General features: G+C 64.1%; 1 protein-coding gene across 28 annotated transcripts in view; it reads left to right on the top strand.

Moving 5' to 3' along the window:
• The window catches only part of MYRF (myelin regulatory factor), a 32699-nt gene extending 13311 nt beyond the window's left edge, over positions 1-19388 (top strand). For 4 of the 28 annotated variants that reach the window (XM_058305334.2, XM_058305340.1, XM_071217986.1 and 1 more), the window contains 24 exons: positions 1681-1742; positions 2573-2858; positions 3815-4065; positions 4182-4305; positions 5913-6108; positions 7703-7779; positions 7911-8021; positions 8336-8426; positions 8772-8972; positions 9269-9380; positions 9851-9960; positions 10615-10775; positions 10849-10921; positions 11188-11276; positions 11539-11607; positions 11944-12024; positions 12205-12290; positions 12411-12602; positions 12752-12985; positions 14459-14546; positions 14760-14834; positions 15252-15357; positions 16658-16732; positions 16911-19388. In XM_058305334.2, the coding sequence (XP_058161317.1) occupies positions 1681-1742; positions 2573-2858; positions 3815-4065; positions 4182-4305; positions 5913-6108; positions 7703-7779; positions 7911-8021; positions 8336-8426; positions 8772-8972; positions 9269-9380; positions 9851-9960; positions 10615-10775; positions 10849-10921; positions 11188-11276; positions 11539-11607; positions 11944-12024; positions 12205-12290; positions 12411-12602; positions 12752-12985; positions 14459-14546; positions 14760-14834; positions 15252-15357; positions 16658-16732; positions 16911-16991 (3031 nt within the window). In that variant the 3' untranslated portion in view covers positions 16992-19388. Of the gene's footprint in view, positions 1-1680; positions 1743-2572; positions 2859-3814; positions 4066-4181; positions 4306-5912; positions 6109-7702; positions 7780-7910; positions 8022-8335; positions 8427-8771; positions 8973-9268; positions 9381-9850; positions 9961-10614; positions 10776-10848; positions 10922-11187; positions 11277-11538; positions 11608-11943; positions 12025-12201; positions 12291-12390; positions 12603-12751; positions 12986-14443; positions 14547-14759; positions 14835-15057; positions 15358-16657; positions 16733-16910 lie in introns of those variants that run through there. The other 24 variants (XM_071217983.1, XM_058305332.1, XM_071217984.1 and 21 more) reach the window with 12 other exon arrangements.
• Positions 19389-20146: the final 758 nt, after the last annotated feature.

Raw genomic sequence — 20146 nt, 5'->3', positions numbered from 1 at the left:
CCAGTCTCCCAGGAGGAGGGGTCCTGGCCCTGGGTGGAAGAACAATAAAGCACGGGGAGCCCCAGCATGGTCGGGACGGCCTGGCTCCTCTCCAGCTCCAGCCACTGGCCGTCCACCTTGGTAACCCTCAGCCAGTCTGTAGAGCGAGCCGGAGAGGGCTCACCCGTCCAGGTTAGCGCGGAGATTAGTGAGAGGCCACACGGGCCGAGGGCTGGGGGGACACTAGCCACGGATGGGTTTGTGGAGTGTCTGGACTCCTGGCTTAGCAGTGGAGGCCGGGCTGGGGGTGCCGGGGCGCAGCCCTGGGGGGCCAGGTGCACCGTCAGCTTGAGGCTGTGGGGCTGTCCCCAGCCACAGGCGCCTGAAGAGAGCTGGCCCTTAACCAGCGCCTGCCCATGCAGGGGGCTCTGCTGGTGTGATCTCACCGACCTTCCCAGAAACCAGCTGGGGGGACCCCGCGCCCACCTTCGGATAAAGCTGTGCTGTTCCCCACGGCAGGATTCTAGCAGCACAGCCCGAGACCCAGGGACAGAAGGGGCTCGCCCCGGGTCAGGCAGCTCCAGGGAGGGCCCAGGGCCTTTTATTGCCCCACTTCCTCCCAGGCCCCGTTCTCAGCGGGCACCTCCTCTGACGGTGGACCCGATGGGAGGAGAGCTGTTAATCCATCACCTAATGGAGGAATATTTTTGAGGGAAGACTGCCAGGCCTGTGAGCGCGTGTGCCAGGACCCGGGGCTTCCCGTGGTGGGGCCTGCAGGGCGTGAAAGCACGCACGCGCCCCAGAAGCCCAAGGCCATTGTCAGGGAGGTGCCGGGAGCGTAGGCCGGGGTCGACACATTGTGGGCTGTGCGAGTTTAGGTCTGAGAACGGGTCCCTGTTCACCACCCTTGCCCCACCAGTGGGGTTCCCGTTAGCATCCCCATTTCGCAGGTCTGTAAACCAAGGCGCCGAGAGGTTGGGTGGCTTGGCCAAGGTTGCCCTGGGAACCTGCAGCCAGCTGGGGCTGCATCCAGTGACAGCTTGGTTGCCTGCCTGGCGGCTGCTGGGCCCCACACTGGCCTCCAGGCATGGGGACCGGGGACAGCCCTGGAGCCGGCTCCCCTCCCGGCCACCCCCTCGCTGGGCGAGCACAGGGTTCACTCAGGACGTGTTGCCTTCTCGGATTGAGTTTGTTCTTTTGCCCGAGAACCACTGATAAAACAAGACCTGCCAGAAAAAAATAAACTCGGTCCCAGCGGAGCTGGCTCCCTGCCCAGTCCACACCTGCCCCTGGCCGGGCAGCCCCCCGGGTGACCTGCTGGATGTCCCCAGGTCCAGCCCCTGGGGGCACCGCATTTCCAGGAAGTAGGACCACGGGCGGGTCCAGGAAGGGCAAGGCAGGCCTGGCCCCTCAGGCTGGGGAGGGGAAAGGCCTAGAACCCCGTGCCATCATCAGGGACACTGGTTACTGGTCCCCAAGGGCCTGCAGGTCTGCGGATCCCCACCCATAGCTCAGGCCCTACCAGGCACCCTGAGTGGGGGGGCGGAATGTGAGCACGTCTTAAGGCCCCCAGCCTCTGGGGTCTCAGGAAAGCCCCATCCAGGCCTTGCTGACCCCTGCAACAGGGGACAGCGCCCCGGCTGAAGGCAGCCCCGGGGGCCGGGCAGCCGGGCCCACAGCCCCTTCCTCCCGCTCCCGCAGCACGCTGCCGGACTCCCCCCCAGACTCGGGCTCTGAGGCCTACTCCCCCCAGCAGGTGAATGGTGAGTCCGGCGGGCACCGCCCTCCCCTGCGGGGTTTGGGCGAGTGGTTGGGGCAGCCTTATCGGGGAGGGAGGGAGCGAGGGGGCCAGCGGCCGCCCATCGGGCCCAGATTATCGCTGGTCAAATACTCCCCGGCGCTGGCTATTGTTTCCCCACGGGCGGGTGGGGAGCCCAGCCCTGCCTCGGAGCGAGCGTCCCTGCTGGCCATGCCACCCGCCTGCCCGCCTGCGCCATCATGGACGCGCCCTTCGGCGGTAAGTGGACGGCTGGGGAAGGCCGCGGGCGCAGCCTGCATGTGGGCCGGGCCCACCTCCCCTTAGGGGGGCTTCTCAGGGTGCCGTGGCCCCCAGGTGGCCAAGAGAAGAATGACGGCGGGCGGCCGGCTCCCCGCAGCGCAGAGAAGGGTCAAGAGTTCTGTTTATCTTACCAAAAACATGCCTGGAATGCCTCCTGGGGAACAAAAGGAGCTGGGGCCTCACCCCCTCGGGATGGGGGGCTGGCGCTCGGGAGCCTGGTAGAGGGGCTGCCGCCGAGGGGAAAGCTGCCTCGGGATGGGGCTGGGGGTCTTGGGAGACTCCTTGAAACCCAGAGGAGGAGCGGCCCGAGGGAGGAAGCATCCAGAATGGGGGGAAGGGCTGTCCACCCCCTGGGCAGGGTCTTGCTTCTCTGCCCGGGGTCTCCGGGGCCCACCTGGGGTTGGTGGGTGGGCAGCCCCCAGGCCTGGCTCTAGAGGGTGGGTGGGAAGCAGGGGGCCTAGGGGAGGCCAGCTGCCCAGGGCCCTGAGCGAGGCTGGTTTCTGATGCCTGCCTCTCCCCCCATCTCTCACCCAGACCCCCACCTTCTGCGCACCATAACTCCTGAGACCCTATGCCACGTGGGGGTGCCCTCCCGCCTGGAGCACCCGCCCCCACCTCCGGCCCACCTGCCGGGCCCGCCACCGCCACCGCCCCCGCCGCCCCCACCCCACTACCCTGTCCTGCAGCGGGACCTGTATATGAAGGCCGAGCCCCCGCTCCCCCACTATGCCGCCATGGGGCCGGGGCTGGCGCCCGCTGAGCTGCATCACACCCAGCAGTCCCAGATGCTGCACCAGCTGCTGCAGCAGCACGGAGCCGAGTAAGACCCGGGCGGTCGCCTCCCCAGGGCGGAAACACTGGTGGGGAAGGGGACGAGGGCAACAGTGGGCAGCCCAGAAAAAGGTAGGGAGGTAGGGGCAGGGCTGAGCCCAGGAAGGACAGGAGGCTCTGTAGAGGGGTGGGAGCTGACATACTTACACGTATGTGCGTGCGCTGGAGGAATTACAGCTGTGGCTGATTGCCCCCGTTACGTTAGGGGGTACCACCGCATTGCACAAATAGGTCAACTGGGGCTCTGAGAGGGGGAAATGCCCTGCCCTGGTCACGGGACTAGGAAGCGGCAGAGCCGGGATTTGAACCTAGGCCTGCAGGCCTCGAGGTCTGTGCTCTCACCAGACTCCAGGGACTTGCCAGCCTCCCCTGAGAAGGTTCTAGGCTGGGCCCAGCCTTCTCACTCCAACTCCAGTCTGCACAATTAATTCTTTTTTACCTCGTTTCCCATTGGGATTTCATGAAAGATGAATTCAAGGAAAGGTTCCACTGCCAGGACTTTGTGTAAACTAGAAGGGGTGCTATGCAGGCACCCCCGGCCCAAACTCTTGCCCACTAGGGAACTCTCCTTCCCAAGGCCCTTTGGACCAGGCCCTCTATGGCTCTTTTCCTAGAGCCCCCACTCTCAAGAGCCGAGAGTGGCACCACAAGGAAGAGGCGCCCCGTGCGCCGCGCCCCGTGCAGGCACAATGGGGGCACACAGTGGCGTCCACAGTCAGGTGGGCGGGAGAGAGGGACAGGAGCAGGAAGTGATAATATGGAGTAATGGGGAGCATGGGGGCTGGGGGCCCACGGGGCCAAGTCCCAGGACCTCCCTGCAGGAGGCATCCTCCGGGCTGGGCCCACCCTGCTGAGAGAGAGGGGAGGGGCTGCCGCTCAGTGGGGAGGCTCGGGGTGAGTGGCCGGGGACAGCCAGCCGCCATGGCTCACACTCTGTCCCCCTAGGCTCCCCACACACCCCTCCAAGAAGAGGAAGCACTCCGAATCGCCCCCCAACACCCTCAATGCCCAGATGCTGAACGGGATGATCAAACAGGAGCCCGGCACAGTGACGGCCCTGCCCCCGCACCCCGCTCGAGCCCCGTCCCCTCCCTGGCCTCCGCAGGGCCCGCTCTCGCCAGGCCCCGGCTCCCTGCCCCTCAGCATCGCCCGGGTCCAGACACCGCCCTGGCACCCACCGGGTGCACCCTCACCAGGTACATGGCTGGCCAGCCCCTGCTGGGGTCAGTTCTTCCAGGTGGCGAGTGGGGCCCAGGGCCCAAGGGGGCCAGTGGCCCAGGCCAGGACCCCAGCAGACGTTCTCCCACCACAGGCCTCCTGCAGGACAATGACAGCCTCAGCGGCTCCTACCTGGACCCCAACTACCAGTCCATCAAGTGGCAGCCGCACCAGCAGAACAAGTGGGCGACACTCTACGACGCCAACTACAAGGAGCTGTGAGTGATCGGGGCCACCCCAGCCCCGGGATGCTCTCGGGTTGGGCGCCTGGACCCCCAGCCCTGGCATCATCGTCCCCAGCATGGCCCGGCTGGTCACTGGGTACTAGACGGTCCCATTTCACAGGACAGGAAGTGGGCTCGGGGCAGAGCTGGGCCGCCTTGAGGAGGTGGTGTCCCCCGGGAGAGGCGGCGGCCCGGCCTGGCCAGGGAGAAGTGGGTGGATGGGTGCCTCCAGCTCCTCCTTCCCCTCCTCCTCCTCCTGCATTCCAGGAAGGTAGCAGGAAGCTAAATGTAAGCAGGGCCCTTCCAGCAGCCCCCTCCCTGCAGGGGAGGGCTGGGGTGGGGGAGGGCCTGGCCAGAGGCTGCCCCCGGCATTCCTAGCTCGGGCTCTCCCTCAACACCCCGTGGGCTCAGCTCCCCCGGCCCCGGGCCAGGAGCCCTGTAGGAACTCTTCCCCTCACTCCCCCAGAAGGGCAGAGGCCGGGCGAGAGGGCGATTCCCCGCAACTCACTTTGGACATTGGCCGGATCTAGGACAGGGACCCACTGGAGACCAGCCTCCTGGAGACTGAGCCAGGAGCCCTCAGGGCTGGGGGGTTCCAGCTGCTGTGGTGGCTGAAGGGTCCCCTGAGGTCCTGCCAGGACTGGCGGGGCAGGGCTGTGGGGGTCTGGCCCCTGGGGTCTGGGCAGGAGTCCCCATGCTCCCACCCCATTCTTGGGCCAAACCCGCTGCCCCCAGTGCCCGAGGCCAGGAAGCCTGCGATGGAGCTCCTGCCCTGCCATGGCCCAGCCGCTTCTGGGTGGGGGCTTGGCTTAGGCAGGCAGGTGGGGGGAAGCCTGGGGGGGCAGAGCTGGGTGAGCCCCGGGCCTTCCTGTAGACATTGGCCAGTCCAGGGCCTCTTGCTACGTACTTGGAAGCGCGTGGGACCAGCAGGAGCTTCGCTGGGGCCTGGGAACCTGGGCATAAGCCTGCAGTGCTGTCCCTTCTCCTGCCACCTGGGTGCCCCCACCTTGGGGCCAGACGTGGGGCACCATCCCCAGCAAGAGATGCAGACTGAGGCAGAGTGTGAGGGCGAGTGCCTGCTGCCCCGAAATGGCCCTGTCCCTACCCGGGGAAGTCGAAGAGTCAGAATGGGGGCGTTTGGGGGCTTGAGCCAGCCGGTGGGCAGGGGCTGGGCCTGCGGCAGAGCCGGCGCCTGGTTCCACCGTTTCCACGGCAACCGGCTGTCAGGAGCAGTGAGGCTCCCCAGATGCAGCCCCTCTCACCCCATCTCCCCTGAAGGAGGGGGCTTCAGGCAGGGTTCTGGAAAGGAGCCAAGTGGGTAAGGAGGCCACCAAGCCCCCTCCCCAGTCCCTCCTGGACTGGTGGGCCTCAGGGTCTGGCCCTGACTCCGCAGTCACCAGGGCCAGGCCGTGGGGCCCACGCATTTGGAGGCAAGAATATGGGCTGCGGGCTTGGTGGAATTCTCCCGGAGAGCCTGTTTCCATTTCTGGGACGTGGTGGGAGGGTCTGGGGGTACAGGCTGGGCAAGTGCTTTGCGAGGCAGCCCCCGGGGGTGCTGGCGTCCCCGGCCCGGCTCGAGTGCCCTCGCCTTGCCCCCACAGGCCCATGCTCACCTACCGCGTGGACGCCGACAAGGGCTTCAACTTTTCCGTGGGCGACGACGCCTTCGTGTGCCAGAAGAAGAACCACTTCCAGGTGACGGTGTACATCGGCATGCTGGGCGAGCCCAAGTACGTCAAGACGCCCGAGGGCCTCAAGCCCCTAGACTCCTTCTACCTGAAGCTACACGGAGTAAAGGCAGGTTCTGGGGCTCGGCAGGGGGGGCCGGGAAGGTCAGGGGCATTGCCAGGCCCCCGGGGACGTGTGTGAGACCTTTGTGGCGCTTAGTCCCGCCGCTCTGCGCTGGCTGTACCCCCTGCCCATCTCCCTCCTCAGTCTCTCTCTCAGGCTCCTTCCCTCCACCTGCCCCCCAACATCCGGGCCCCTCAGCTCTCTGCTCTCGCTCACTCCGTTTCCTTCTCTTCCCTGAGACCCCCAAGTCTGTGTCCCCCAACCAAGACCCCTTCTAACCCCCTTTATCAAATGCCTCCTGGACCCACAGGCCCTTCCACTCCCAAACTGAACCCCCTGTGAACGTACCCATCCCGGGGTCTCCTAAGGGAATGGGGCTCTGGGGCACTCATCACCCAAGTCAGAAATTCAGGGGCCCCCTCATCCTCATATCAAGTACCTGGCCTGGTCCCAGTCCCTTCTCTCATCCCCCTCTCCTTCTCCCCTGGTCTGGGCCACCTCTCCTCCTTGTAGGAAGGTAGCAGCAGCTTCCATCTGACCCTCATCTCCTGTTCCACCTTAGACACTCTCCACCCCCACCCTTCCATAGCTCCCCAGGGCTCTCCTGGCAAAGCCTTGGCTTCTCGGCTTAGCCCTCAAGGGCCGCAGCGATCCAGCCCTTCAGTCCAGCCTTGCCATCTGCTGTGCTCTCATGCTGGGTCACATCCCTGCTCTCGCTCTCCCTGGAATGCCCTCCCAACACCCCCTCTCCTGGCTAACTCTGCCCCCACCTACTGGGGCTGCCCCCTCACAGCCCTTCTCTGAGGCCCTCGGTGGCTCAGATGCCCTCACCTCTGGGCCCCACAGCACAGCCACAGTGGTAGCGGATTTTGTTTCCAGGCTGGGTGGAGCCCCAAGCCCCCTGGGGCCAGGGTCGGTGTCCCCTTCAGGGCTGGGTGCTGGTGCTTGAGAGGTGGAGGGGGTGCGGGTATGGGTGGGGGGAGCTGGGCGGCTTGGTCATGAGTGGGTGTGGGTGGCGGCTGGTGTGGGCTGTGGATGTGGATGTGTGCGAAGGTAGGGGGAGGGCAGTGGGTGTGGATGTGAGGGGGCAGGGCTGTGTGTGCACACGTGGACCTGGAGGAGTGTGCGGGTGTGGATTGGAGGAGGTGTGGGGGCTGAGCCGGGGCCTAGGCGTGCATGCGGGGGTGGGGAGTGGTGTGGGTGTGGGGTGGGGGCAGTGAAGGTGACTGAGTGCGTGTGTGAGTAGGTGGAAGGAGGTGCTGCGGTGGGGGGGGGCGGCGTGTGTTCATGGGAGGTGAGGGGCCAGGGAGGGCGGCTATGGGGTATGTGCGCATGTGCATGCGGAGGTGGTGTGGGGTGTGCGCGAGGGGGTGGGCGTGTGCAGGGGCGTGATGCCATGTGAGGGGCGAGGGGCCATGGGGGGATCTCTGGGGGTGTCTGAGAAGGCACCTGGGCATAGGGGAGTGAGGTGTGAGGGGGTGGTGCCTCGGTTTCCTCCCGTGGTCTAGCTGGGCCAGGCCAGAGCTGGGGGGTGGAGGTGGGCGGGCCTGAGTGGGGAGTCCTGACCCGGAGGGGTCCCTGGACCCCGCTGCTCCCCCAGCTGGAGGCCCTGAACCAGTCCATCAACATCGAGCAGTCGCAGTCAGACCGGAGCAAGCGCCCTTTCAACCCCGTCACGTGAGTGGCCGACCCCGGGGCTGGCCTGGGAGCCGTGGGGGGTCAGGAGGCTCCCGCAGTGCCCATCTCCTACGCCGTCCTGGCCTGGGTGCCCCTCCCTGCCCCCTGAGTGCTCTGCCTCTCCCCTGCAGGGTCACTTTGCCACCTGAGCAGGTCACCAAGGTCACGGTGGGGCGGCTGCACTTCAGCGAGACCACGGCCAACAACATGCGCAAGAAGGGCAAGCCCAACCCTGACCAGAGGTGAGCCGCCGCCCGGCGCACCCGGCCGTGGGGAGGGGACCGGGAGACCCCTGCCAGGCGCAGCGCCCCGCAGACCCACCCATGGGGAAGCCGAGCCCTTCGTTGGCTTAAGGGTGGCTTCTGCGTTTTAGCAACAGCGCCTTGGCTGCCCCCTAGTGGAGACTCGGGGACCGCCTCTGTCCTGTGGGTGCTGGGAGCTGAGTGAGACCCCCGAGGGGGCAGCTGTGTGCACTGGACCTCCCAGCCCAGGAGGGGTGGCGGGGGGGGGGGGGCAGGGCAGGCCCCGGGCACCTCTGAGACCCCTGTGTGGCCAGGTACTTCATGCTGGTGGTGGCCCTCCAGGCCCACGCCCAGAACCAGAACTACACGCTGGCCGCGCAGATCTCGGAGCGCATCATCGTGCGGGTGAGGGTCACCAGGGGTTAGCCCTCCCCAGAGCTGGACGAAGCAGCCCCCCGAGAAACACTGGGCTACTGGGGAGTGCTGATCCTGAGCACTGGCCGCGTGGCCTAGGGCCCAGCTGCCACCCTTCCTGGGAGCCAGTGTCTCCTTCCCAGCCAAGCATGGAAGTGGACAGACCTGGTAGCCCACAAGCCACTAAAAGTCCCGAGGGGAGGGACGGTTTAAATTGGGGCCTGGTGGGACGAGGAGACCAGGCTGGAGCCAGAGGGGTGGCCATGGGGTTTCCCCCTTTCCCAGAGCGCTGCAGTCCCTTCCCCTGGGACTGACCCCCGCCTCAACTTGCCCTAGGCCTCCAACCCGGGCCAGTTCGAGAGCGACAGTGACGTGCTGTGGCAGCGTGCGCAGGTGCCCGACACCGTCTTCCATCACGGCCGCGTGGGCATCAACACGGACCGGCCGGATGAAGCGCTGGTGGTGCACGGCAACGTCAAGGTCATGGGCTCGCTCATGCACCCCTCGGACCTGCGGGCCAAGGAGCACGTGCAGGAGGTGCGGGCGGGGCTGTCGGCGAGGGGCCAGGGCGGGGAGGGGGTGGTGGTGGGTGCAGGGCCACCAGCGGGGAGAGGCTGCTGGTAGGGGTGGGCCACTGGGGGTGCGGGTTTCTCTGCATGGGGGTGGCTTCCGGAGAGAAGGGGGGCTAGGTAGAGGGCAGGGGGCGCTGGGGAAGGAGGAGGGGTGGCTTCCCCTCTACATTGCGGCCTCCGGGTTGCCGTTCTCCCGGACCCCCGGGGCCGGTGTGGCCCCAGGCGGGGAGGGATTCAGTCTTGACCACTGCTGCGCTGCAGGTGGACACCACGGAGCAGCTCAAGAGGATCTCACGCATGCGGCTGGTGCGCTACAGATACAAGCCCGAGTTCGCCGCCAGCGCGGGCCTGGAGGCCACCGCGCCCGAGACCGGTAGGGACCCTCCAGGCGCGCACTGGGGCTGGAACCCGAGACCCTGGCCCTGTCCCCGGCCTCACAAGAACCCCACCCCTGTATTCCTGGGACTCCGCCCCCAGATAGCCCCACCCCCTGGCAGCCTCCCAGGTCCCTTGACCTTGGGAACTAGCCCTGGGATGCTCGCCCCTCCCGCTCCCCCCATGAATCCCACCTTCATCCTCCTGGAATGCTGCCCCTTTCCCCTGGGATCCATACTCCCAGTAAGCCACCTCTCCCCGGCTGGGTAATCCTCAAAACCCTGACCCCTGCCTGGAACTGCGATCCTGGCACACGTGTTTCCTGGGAGGCCCGGAATCTTCGCCCCCTCTGAGCCCTGCTCCGGGGCTCCTTGGAACCCACGTCTCTAGCCCCCAGATCCTTGCCCTCTCCATTTCCCTAAGTCCTTCGTTATATCCGAGTGCACCCCCCACCTGGCCCCTCCCTAGGCGTCATCGCCCAGGAGGTGAAGGAGATCCTGCCCGAGGCGGTGAAGGACACTGGGGACGTGGTCTTCGCCAACGGGAAAACCATAGAGAACTTCCTGGTGGTGAACAAGGTCTGAGGGCTGGGGGGGCTGGAGGGGAGTAAGGGGCAGAGGGCGGGCCAGGCGGGGGCTTGGCGGTCTTCCCTCCTGCCGCCTCCAGAGCCCCTCCCACCCACAGGGTGGCGGGGCGGAGACCTGGCCGCTCACTGGCTGTGTGTAGGGCAAGAGGAACCTGGTGGAGGGTCACTTTACCCCCATCAGATGCGGTCCCCAGCAGTAGCCCGTGTTACGTTCACACGGCTACCGCAAGGCCTGGCCCCGTTGCTTGTCGTGAGGATGTGCGTCGCTTGCCTGTCGCGAAGCTGAGACACAGCAGGCGTGGGCTGTGTTTTAACCACAGCTGAATGCTCAAGGGCCCCCAGACCGCGCCATCACGTTAGTCAAGAGGGATGTGCAGAGGCCGGGGGCCCTCAGGCTTTGGGGGCAGGGGCTCTGAAGAACAGAGGGTCCTGGCAGGGAGGGGCGAGGGCGTCCGGGTAGACGGGGCAGCTGAGCAAAGGTGCAGAGGCAGTTTAGCAGTTTGCAGGCGGCACTGGGAGCCGCGGTTGCTCAGGCTGGACCGGAGGCAGCAAGGGTGCCCACGTGGCTGCTCCTTGACGGGTCTGGAGCCTGGGGCTCCCGGGGGCTGACCGCCGCGTCCTCCCACTGGCCCATCGCCCGCGGCAGGAGCGCATCTTTATGGAGAACGTGGGTGCCGTGAAGGAGCTGTGCAAGCTGACCGACAACCTGGAGACGCGCATCGACGAGCTGGAGCGCTGGAGCCACAAGCTGGCCAAGCTGCGGCGTCTCGACAGCCTCAAGTCCACTGGCAGCTCGGGCGCCTTCAGGTGGGGACGCGGGGTGGGCGAGGGCCGGACCCCCTTCCCGGGGGCACCTCTGAGCCTGGCCCTCTCACCGCAGCCATGCCGGGAGCCAGTTCAGCCGGGCCGGCAGTGTCCCCCACAAGAAGCGGCCCCCCAAGATGGCCAGTAAGGTGAGGGGGGGCAGGGCTGGGAGGCCCATCCCCCCGGCCTCCTTCCGCAGCTTGGGCCTCCCCAGCCTGACTCACTCCAGCTGCTTCCCCTCCGCTCCCGACCCAGGAGCCCTCCCGGCCCTGGCTGCAACCTTCTCTGCCTCTGCCCCTCTGCGGGATCGGGTGGACCACAGTACCCCCAGCTCCTGGGCAAGACCAGGGCGCCCTAAGTCTGGGCCAGACTGATGCCTCTTCTGCCTCTGCCCCCCCTTCCTCACTGTCCTCAGGCATCGTCGGTGGTCCCGGACCAGGCCTGCATCAGTCAGCGCTTCCTGCAGGGAACCATCATCGCCCTGGTGGTGGTCATGGCCTTTAGGTGACGTGGCCCCCAGGCTCTCGGGGTGGCTGTGGGGGGAGTCGGACTGCCCAGTGGAGTCAGCTGCCCCTAGGCCCAGGCCTCGGGAAAGAGGAAGACGTGGCCTGGGAGGTCAAGGGGCTGAGGGCTTGGGGAACAAAGTGGGCGGCCTCCCCCTGAGCTGGGAGACCACCCCCTGGGACCAAGGACCACAGCTGTGCCTTAGAAGGGGGTAGGGGGACAGTGGCTCCCTCTCTAACCTGCCCTCTCCCGTGGCTCCCAGCGTGGTGTCCATGTCCACACTGTATGTGCTGAGCCTGCGCACTGAGGAGGACCTGGTGGACACCGATGGGTAAGTCCCGGGAGGCCTGGCTGCTGTGGGGGGCCTGGAGGAGGTGTTTTCTGAAGGGGACCCAGTGTCTGCTGGGAGCTTAGGGGGGCAGTTGGGAGGGTCTCCCTGGACGGTGGGCAGCTGTTTCCCAGTGTCTGCTAAAGCCAGTGTTTCCCTCCAGCCTGCTCCGTGCTCCTGGGAGCTGGTGGGGATGGGGGTGCGGGAAGGGGCCAGGACAGGACCCTGGGGTTCCGTCTGCCCACTGTCGCCTCAGCATCTGGGTCCCCTCTGATCGTGTCTTTCTCTCTCTACTTTTTTGCGCCTGTCTCCCCCTTTCCCCTCTTTGCTGCCCCTTAGCTCTTTAGCCGTGTCTACTTCCTGTCTCCTGGCCCTGCTCCAGCCCCAGCATCCTGGGGGGAGTGAGGCCATGTGCCCACGGTACGTGTCTGAACCAAGCGTCCCCTTCCACCTCTGGCTCCTGCTGCCATCCCCCTCCTTCCTGCCTCCTTCCCACTCACCCTCTCCACCTCCTCCCACCCGCCTGCTTCTCTGAGACTCCCAGGCCTCCCTGCTCAGGCTCTCCTAGCCCTGCTGAGCTCAGACCCCCTTCCCCAGCAGGTCTAGCCAGAGCTTTGGGACCACTCAGCTTCGACAGTCCTCCGGGACCCCGGGGCTGCCCAGCACGCAGTCCTCTTGGCTGCTGAGTGAGTGTCTGGGGTGGGTCTGGAGGTGGTACTCAGGGAAAGGAGGGGGGGCCACGGCTGTGCTCTGGGTGGGGGGCTCTGCTGACCCCCTCTGGCTCAGACAGCCTCTGGCTTCCTCAGTTACCACCAGCCTGACCGGCTCGGCCCCAGGCCCAGCCATCCGCACCTTGGACCTGTGCTCCCGCCACCCCTGCCCAGTCGTCTGCTGCTTTTCGCCCACCCCCAGCCCTACCACCGGCCCTGATCTAGGCCCCAGCTCCAGCCCCGGCCATGCTCTGAGCCCCAGGCCCAACCCCACCACCAGCCGCTCAGGTACGGCTCTCTCAGCGCCAGAGCTGGGGTTGGGGGGGCTCACCTGTGTCCAGACAAAGGCCCCAAAGACTGATTGGGGGGATGCCTGAAGGGGTCCAGGCAGACTAGTTCCCCTCCTCTTCTCAGCCTGTCCCTGGTTCTGTCCACAGGCCCCAGCCAGATGGCCCTGCTGCCGATTACCAACATCAGAGCCAAGTCCTGGGGCTTTTCAGCCAATGGCATCGGCCACTCCAAGCACCCCAAGAGCCTGGGGCCTGTGGCCAGCCCTGCAGTCCCCTTCCTCGGGGGGCAGGGCAAAGCCAAGAACAGCCCTGGCCTCTCTCTCCTGGGCCGGGCCCGCCGCCGCCGAGCCCCCCAGCCCACCCTGGCCCGGGGCCAGCCAGGTAGTCACTGCTCCCTGGAAACCTCTCAGCCCATCCCAGCAAGGCTTCTGGGCAGACCGCCAGGTGCCTGATTAGACTGTCTCACTTAATCCTTACAACATGCCTGCAGGAAAGGAACTGTCACCCTCATTTTTCAGAGGAGGAAACAGACTCAGACAGGTTTAGTGCCTTGCCCAGGGTCACACAGCTGGTGGGTAGCAGAGCTGGAATTCCATCCTAGGGCTGCTGCACTCCAGAGCCTGGATCTCTCCTCCTTTAGCCAGGGCAAGGGGCGTGCCATACAGGGTCCCCGGCAGCCTCAGACCTTCAGTTTTGGCAAAGCCAGAGAACCTTTCACTGTGGAGTTTTCAAGCTGGGCTCCTCCCAGGTACCCTAGGGGCTGCCATGGGGGTCGAAGAGGCGGCCAGGAGCCTTCCCCGACCTGGGCAGCTCTGCTCCAAGTACTGTGCCTCCCCATCGACTTTCATTTGAAGGGCTTTGGAAAGGAAAAAGAGCTAGGGAACCACGGCTTTGCTCAGAGTGCGGGGGATACGCCAGGTTTGCCCACTGGGCCCGTTCCCTGGGTGCTGCCCGACCTGCCCGGCCCCCCAAGAGCTCGCCAATGTGAAAACACAGCTGCTTTCATGGCTCTGAGGGGAAGCAGGCAGCTTTGGGCCTGGGGGGGGGGTGCCTCACCCAAGCTAAGGTGTGGACGGCTGCCCAGGAGGAGGCCATGGTGGAGCTGAACTTGAAGGACAGCCGGAGTTTGCTCTGAGGAGAAATGGGGAAGGCACGTCCATCTTGCCTCTCTCTTGCCTGGCCGTGGCCCCTCAGGGCGTTCTGGACCCAGCAGGGGTCCTTGGCTCTCTGGTTGGGCCTCATAGAGCTGAAAATGTACCAAGTGCAGCCAGTGGCTGGTGTCCCCAGCTTCCCCAGTCCTGGGTGGAGTGGCAGTGGGTGAGCTGCACAGGGAGAAGAGAAAGCCTTGTCTCCTTTGTCCCCATGTCACAGTGTGGGAGTCGGCAGTCCCACCGCCACTCAGCCTCGGTGGCCCTAGGCAGGGTGTGCGCTAAATGTTTAACAGCTACCTTGGGGTGTGTGGGGGGACCCCGAGTGTGTGTGATGTGAATACTCGCGTTATGATGGATTTCAGGCTACCAGCTTGATGCCCCTGAACCTGGAGCTGGGAAGAGATCTGCAGTCAGGAAGAGGTGCATGGGCTAGGGCGAGCGGGTCCTGTACACCAGTGTCCCTGCACTTGGGTGCTATAGTCCTGACAAGGGGACAAGCCTCAGGCTCAGGGAAACTGGCTAATTCCAGGACTGCTGGGGAAGAGGGTACATGAACCCAGCCATTGCAGGAATCTGGAAAGAATAACTAGAAACTTATTCTTACTAAGGTGTGAGTGACTGATCCAAGGCTGGCAAGGAAAGACTTGGCTGCTTCCCACTTGTGTCCTGCCTTGTCATCCTCCAGCAGCCTTTCTCTTTGCAGACCCAGTGCCTTCCCTGACCTCCATCCAGGTGCTAGAGAATTCGATGCCCATCACATCCCAGTACTGTGCTCCGGAGGACACCTGCAGGTGGGCTTGGCTCTCTCCCTTCACCTCCAAGGGCAGGTCCCCAGCTGACAGGACCCAGGGCAGGGAGGAACGTCCCTCACAAGGTGGGACAGCCCTTCCCAGGTGCTCGGGTGTTGGTCCCTTGAAGGGCGCAGGACAGGCCAGGACTGAGAGTTCATGGGGGTGGCTTTGGCAGGGTGACCAAGGGCTAAGGAGCCACCTTTGCCCCTTCAGGCCTGGAAACTTCACCTACCACATCCCTGTCAGCAGCAGCACCCCACTGCACCTCAACCTGACCCTGCAGATGAAGTGAGTGTCGGGTGGGGGCGTGGACGGATGGTTGGGATCATGGACAAGTGCCACCGTAGAGCCTCCGAATGGCCAGGCCTGAGGACAGGGCCCCTTGCAGCCTGGGGGATGGGGGCCCAGGAGGGAAGTTGCGTTTCACTGCCTGCTTGTGGCTAACTGGCTGCATGACCCTGGTGGTCTCCGGGCTTGTTTCCCATCTGTAAAATGGGGATGCTGCTCGCAGGGCCGGAGGGAACCAGATGGCATGGTAGAAGGGGAAGCCGTGTCCTGCCCCGGCTGCTACACTTTTGTCGTCAGGCTGTGTGGGGACCAGGTGGTCTGTTTCTGGAGAGGGGCTGGGGTGGAGGGGCACTGGGGGTGGGGGCTGGGGTGGAGGGACTCCGGCATCCCTTTCCCCGCTAACTGGCTCTTCCCCAGCTCCTCCTCCCCCGTGTCCGTGGTGCTGTGCAGCCTGCTGTCCAAGGAGGAGCCGTGTGAGGAGGGGGGCTTTGCTCAGAGTCTCCACACCCACCAGGACACCCAGGTAGGGGGAGAAGTGAGAAGCTGAGGGCCTGCTAGACCCCAGAGCCGCCTCTCCTGGCACAACTGGGCCCCCAAATGGGAGAGAGTTCAGGGTCAGAGGTCAGCATCTCCACAAGGGACCCGGGCCTCTGTGCCCCTGGGGGAGGGGACACGCATATGCCTGTGCACATGTTCATTCATTCCACTCACTCTGAGCACTGCCTGTCCCTGTCCCCGCCCTCACAGAAAGCCCTTCCCCAGGGACCGACACAGGAGTGCTGTGCCGGAGACGGGCAGGGCGGGCACCTGCCCTGGGAGCCCGTGGTAGAAAGCTCCGCTAGTCTGGCCAAAGGGCAAGGACAGCCACCCCGAGAAAGGAATGTGTGAGATGAGTCTTGACAGGGCGACTTAAGGGGACGGTGTCTGGGGGTAGGGGACCGGCATGTGCAGGGACGTAGTGGCCAGGGTTGCGAGCCATGGGGGAGGCAGAGCGTGTTGGGAAGCACCTGAGAGGCAGGAAGGAGCCTGGTGCGCTGCACCAGCTGGTGAGGTGGCAGGAAGAGCTGCAGTGCTGGAAGCGCCCTTAGGTTCTGTCCGGGGCTGGGAGACTGCTACTTCTCCTTGGGCCTGAGTCCATGGGAGAAGACTCAGGACATGTGAAGGGAGGTAGTGATGTTTATCGGGGCGTCTTCTGTTGCAGGGGCTCAGCTGTGGGGGGATAGACTCAGGCCTTGCTTTCCAGGAGGCAGGCTCCAGCCAGGGAGAAAGGATGGGCAGAAAGTAACTTGAGTAGGGGATTGAGCAGGCAAGTGCCCAAGAGAGGCCCAGGTCTGGGGTCCACAGTGGAAATGGAGGGAGAGCCCGGCCACGTGCCTCTCAGGTGTGGCGCACAGGCCTGAGCCCACAACACTGAGGCCAGAGCCTCAGGGAGATGGGGACGCGCCCTAGGGCCGGGCCTTGTGCCACCCTGAGGCAGAGCCCCAGCTCTGCCCCATCCTGCTAGGTACTTGAGGCAGGTGGCCAGGTTCCGATGGTGACAGCAGCAGCACCCACCTCACCCAGCCGTACTGCAGACAGGGGTGCTGAAACACTTCCTTGTGCCGGGAGCACAGTGGGTGAGAGGAAAGCAGGGCGACACCAGACTGCAAAGAGAGGGGGGGCCAGGTGTGGGCGGCTGCCGTGTTGTCTCCCGTCTCCCTGCAGAGCCCCTCTGCTTTTCCCCTTCTTAAAATGTGCCACGGACCCCAGGGCAGTAAGCGAGGGGCCTGCTGGCTGGCAAGGGGCAGGGGGCTGTCCTGACCCCTCCTCTCCCCTCTCTCCAGGGCACCTCCCACCAATGGCCAGTAACCATCCTGTCCTTCCGCGAGTTCACCTACCACTTCCGGGTGGCACTGCTGGTGAGCATGGGCACCCTGTCCAGGCACCTGAAGCTGCCCGGAGGCCCTGGGGCGGGACAGAGGGTTTGCAGGGCCCTGGGTGGTAGGACGGGGCGGAGTGTCAGCGAGGTCAGCAGGAGGCTCCTCCTGCCCCGTGCGCCCAAGCCACCTCACCTGGTCCCGCTCTCCTCCCGCCCAGGGTCAGGCCAACTGCAGTGCGGAGAGCCCGGCCGGGCCGGCCGCAGACTACTACTTCCGCTTCTACCGCCTGTGTGATTGAGCTGCCCTCCCTGAGCAGCGCCACGCCAGCACCAGGGCACCGGCCCCCTGCCACACTGGACGAAGACTGTCACACTGGATCTGCGCCGGCCAGCTCTCTATTCACTGGAATTCCCTCTGGAGAGGCTACGGCCAGGCCCCGGCCTGCCCCGCGACTGGTGAAACTGGAAGTCCTCACACTGGAGTTGCTGTTCCTGCTGGTAGCCCCTCCCGCACCACAGAGGCAGCGACAGGGACTGCCCAGGCCTCCCCACCTGCCCCCTGCCCCCCAGCCAGGGCAGGGCCGATTCACACCTGTCCAGAGATGGTGGGTGGAGGGCTGGCTTTGGGTGCCCTGGAAGCAAGGGGAAGCCTGCAACCTGGGTTTTTCCAGAGCCCACTCTACGGTACCTACTGAGAGACCAGGAGCTGCCCCTCTTCTGGAGAGAAGAGCTGCCTGCCTTCCAGGTCAGCTAGGGGCTTAGACCCAGCCCTTAGCGACTTGGCTGTGCCCACGAGGGCAGACAGCCCTCACCCTTGAAGCTGCTCCCTGGGGGCAGCTTGGTCCTGGACAGCTTGGTCCTGGACTTTTTGGGGTTTGACTGTTACGCTGGACTTGAACTTCTAAGCTTTAAGCATGGCTCAGGGGGGTCCTCTCCCTGGGAGAGCTTGGCTCCCGAGAGCCCCCAGGGTAACTGGGGCCAGCCTTGGATGGGCTGGGAAGATTGACCATGTGCCTTACATACCTTAGTGCCCGGCCGAAGCCACCCTCACAGGCCTGAAGATTGGGGGCTGGGGGGCTGGGTAAGCCTTGGACCCTTGGAGTACCCCGGAAAGGGACGTTCCCTTGCAGCCCCACAGCCTGTGCACACCTTCTGGAGCTCACAGTGGGTGTTGGAGACCCCCATACTGACTATTCTCTCTGAGCAGAGGAGCAGGAATCCCTGCAAGGCAGTGGGCTGGTCTTGGCTGTGGGTGGGTTCAAATAGCTTTTGCTGTTATTAATGAAGTAATTACTAAAATGCACTTAAACCAGGACAGGAAGGAGTGGGAAGATGGAAATGGAAAGCCCAGAGGAGGCAGAGCCCTGGGGGGTCTCTGGCCTCCCCTGCCACTCGTCTGCTAGTGGCCTCATCTCCCCACATCCGAAGCTCCCATGCTGGACTTGGACAGCCAAGCTGGAGGCACCTGGGCTCGGCACTAGGCCCTACTGTGCCCAGCCCTCCTGGGAGCAGAGTGGTGGCTCGGGTTGGTGAAGACATGCCATCTCAAATGCCAACTTTAATCTCACAGTGGGTGCCTGGGGCATTCAGGGGCCACATCCAGACTCATGGAAGGAGTGTGGTCATTAGCTAGCAACATCCGTCCTGGGTTCAGAACTGGGGAAGGGCTATGCCAGTCTTGCCCTTTTGGGTTTTGCCACCCCTTGGGGGCCAGGCCTGGCCTCCCTCCTACCTCTCATTCATTCTCAGCTTTGAATGGGAGGCCTTACTGTGGGGAAACCGAGTCCTGAAGAGGCCTCTGAACTGCAGGCCCCATCTGATCTGGATCTCCAGGCACTTATCCTCAGGCTGGGGAAGCTGGGGGGAGCAGGGATCCCTCGCCTCCCTCCCTCCTCCCTAATTTGGCTCTTCTTCCTCATTCTGACATAGGAATTATGTGCCCCTCCTCCCAAACCTTGCAGTGGGCCAAGACTTAGGATGGCTCTGTTCCTTCCACTGGGGAGCCCTCCCTGATGTCTTAAAACTTCCGAGCCTGCTCCTTGGGATAGGATTCTGGGGCTTCCTCAGCCCTAAACTGGAAAGTGACCCTCTGCTGCCCCCTGGAGCCCATCTGGACACAGCTTACCCCCAGTCTGGTTAGCAGCTGGCTCTGTTTCCAAGCCCGGGGAGGAGGTCCTCGGTGCAGGGGCTCCAAGCTGCTTGAGGGGGTCAACCTTGGACCAAAGTTGCCTTCTGCCCAAGGTAAAAGGGCTTCAAGGAAGGCAAATGGGCTGCCTGCTGGAGGCTGCCAGCTGCCTGGCTGTGCTGGCAAGTGGGTCTCGGCTCTGTTCCCTACCTGGAGTCTGGCAGCCCATCCTTCCTCCCTCCCCTTTGGCGTTTGTTCCTGTAGCCACCGGGCTAATCTCCCCCAAGCTTCAAGCTGTACATAGGGCCTCCTAGTGCACGAACCTTCTACCACACCATATCCCCCTTAAAAGCCTGTGTGCATAGAGCGTGCCCCTCCTTCCCACTTAACTCCCAGTTCCTCTCCCTGAGCTTTGACTCCTATTTATCATGTACCAACTTTGACTCTTGGGTGGGCAGAGAGGGAAGCAGCTCCAGGCCTGCTTGCTTCCTGCCCCCTGAACTGTTCTTTTTTTTTTTCTGGAGTAAATATACATATATAAATAAATGTATAAATACTGCTTTGTACCTGAGCTTGCCTCCCCATCTCCTATTGATTCTGTTCTGGTGCATGAGGGCTGGGACCAACTGGAGCTCAAAATTTTTCCTGAGAAGTCTGGGGCCTCTCAGCCAGAGGGACGCTCCATACTCATTAGTGTTCCATTTCATACTAGGATTGGGAACACGACTCAGCAGCCCCTCCCCAGGAACAACTCCCCTTCCTGCAGATCAGAGCTGTCCCATGTGAGTTAAAAGAACCCCCTAGGGAAGCAGATGTGGCTCGAGCAACTGGGCTCCTGTCTTACCATATAGGAGATCCTGGGTTTGATTCCCAGGGCCTCCTGGTGAAGACAAGCTAGCCTGCGTGGTGAGCTGGCCCAAGCGGAGAGCTGGCCTGTGCGAGAGTGGTGGCTCACAGCAAGATGACACAACAAAAAGAGACACAGAGGAAAAGACAATAAGAGACAGAACAAGGAAGTGGGTGTGGCTCAAGCAGTCTACCATACAGGAGGTCCAGGGTTCGATACGCTGGGCCTCCTGGTGAAGGCAGCTAGCCCACATGGAGTGCTGCCCCACATGGAGTGCCGGCCCACGCGGAGAGCTGATGCAGCAAGACGACATAACAAAAAAGAGACACAGAGGAGAGACAATAAAGAGATGCAGCAAACTAGGGAATTGAGGTAGCACAAGAGAATGATCACCTCTCTCCCACTCCAGAAGGTCCCAGGATCAGTTCCCAGAGCTGCCTAATGAGAATACAACAGACACAGAAGAACACACAGCAAATGGA

The sequence above is a fragment of the Dasypus novemcinctus genome, chromosome 10 (assembly GCF_030445035.2).
Source record: "Dasypus novemcinctus isolate mDasNov1 chromosome 10, mDasNov1.1.hap2, whole genome shotgun sequence".
In the NCBI taxonomy this organism is placed as follows: Eukaryota; Metazoa; Chordata; class Mammalia; order Cingulata; family Dasypodidae; genus Dasypus; species Dasypus novemcinctus.
Note: the sequence above shows the minus strand (reverse complement) of the source record. Positions and strands in the feature narration are given on the sequence as shown.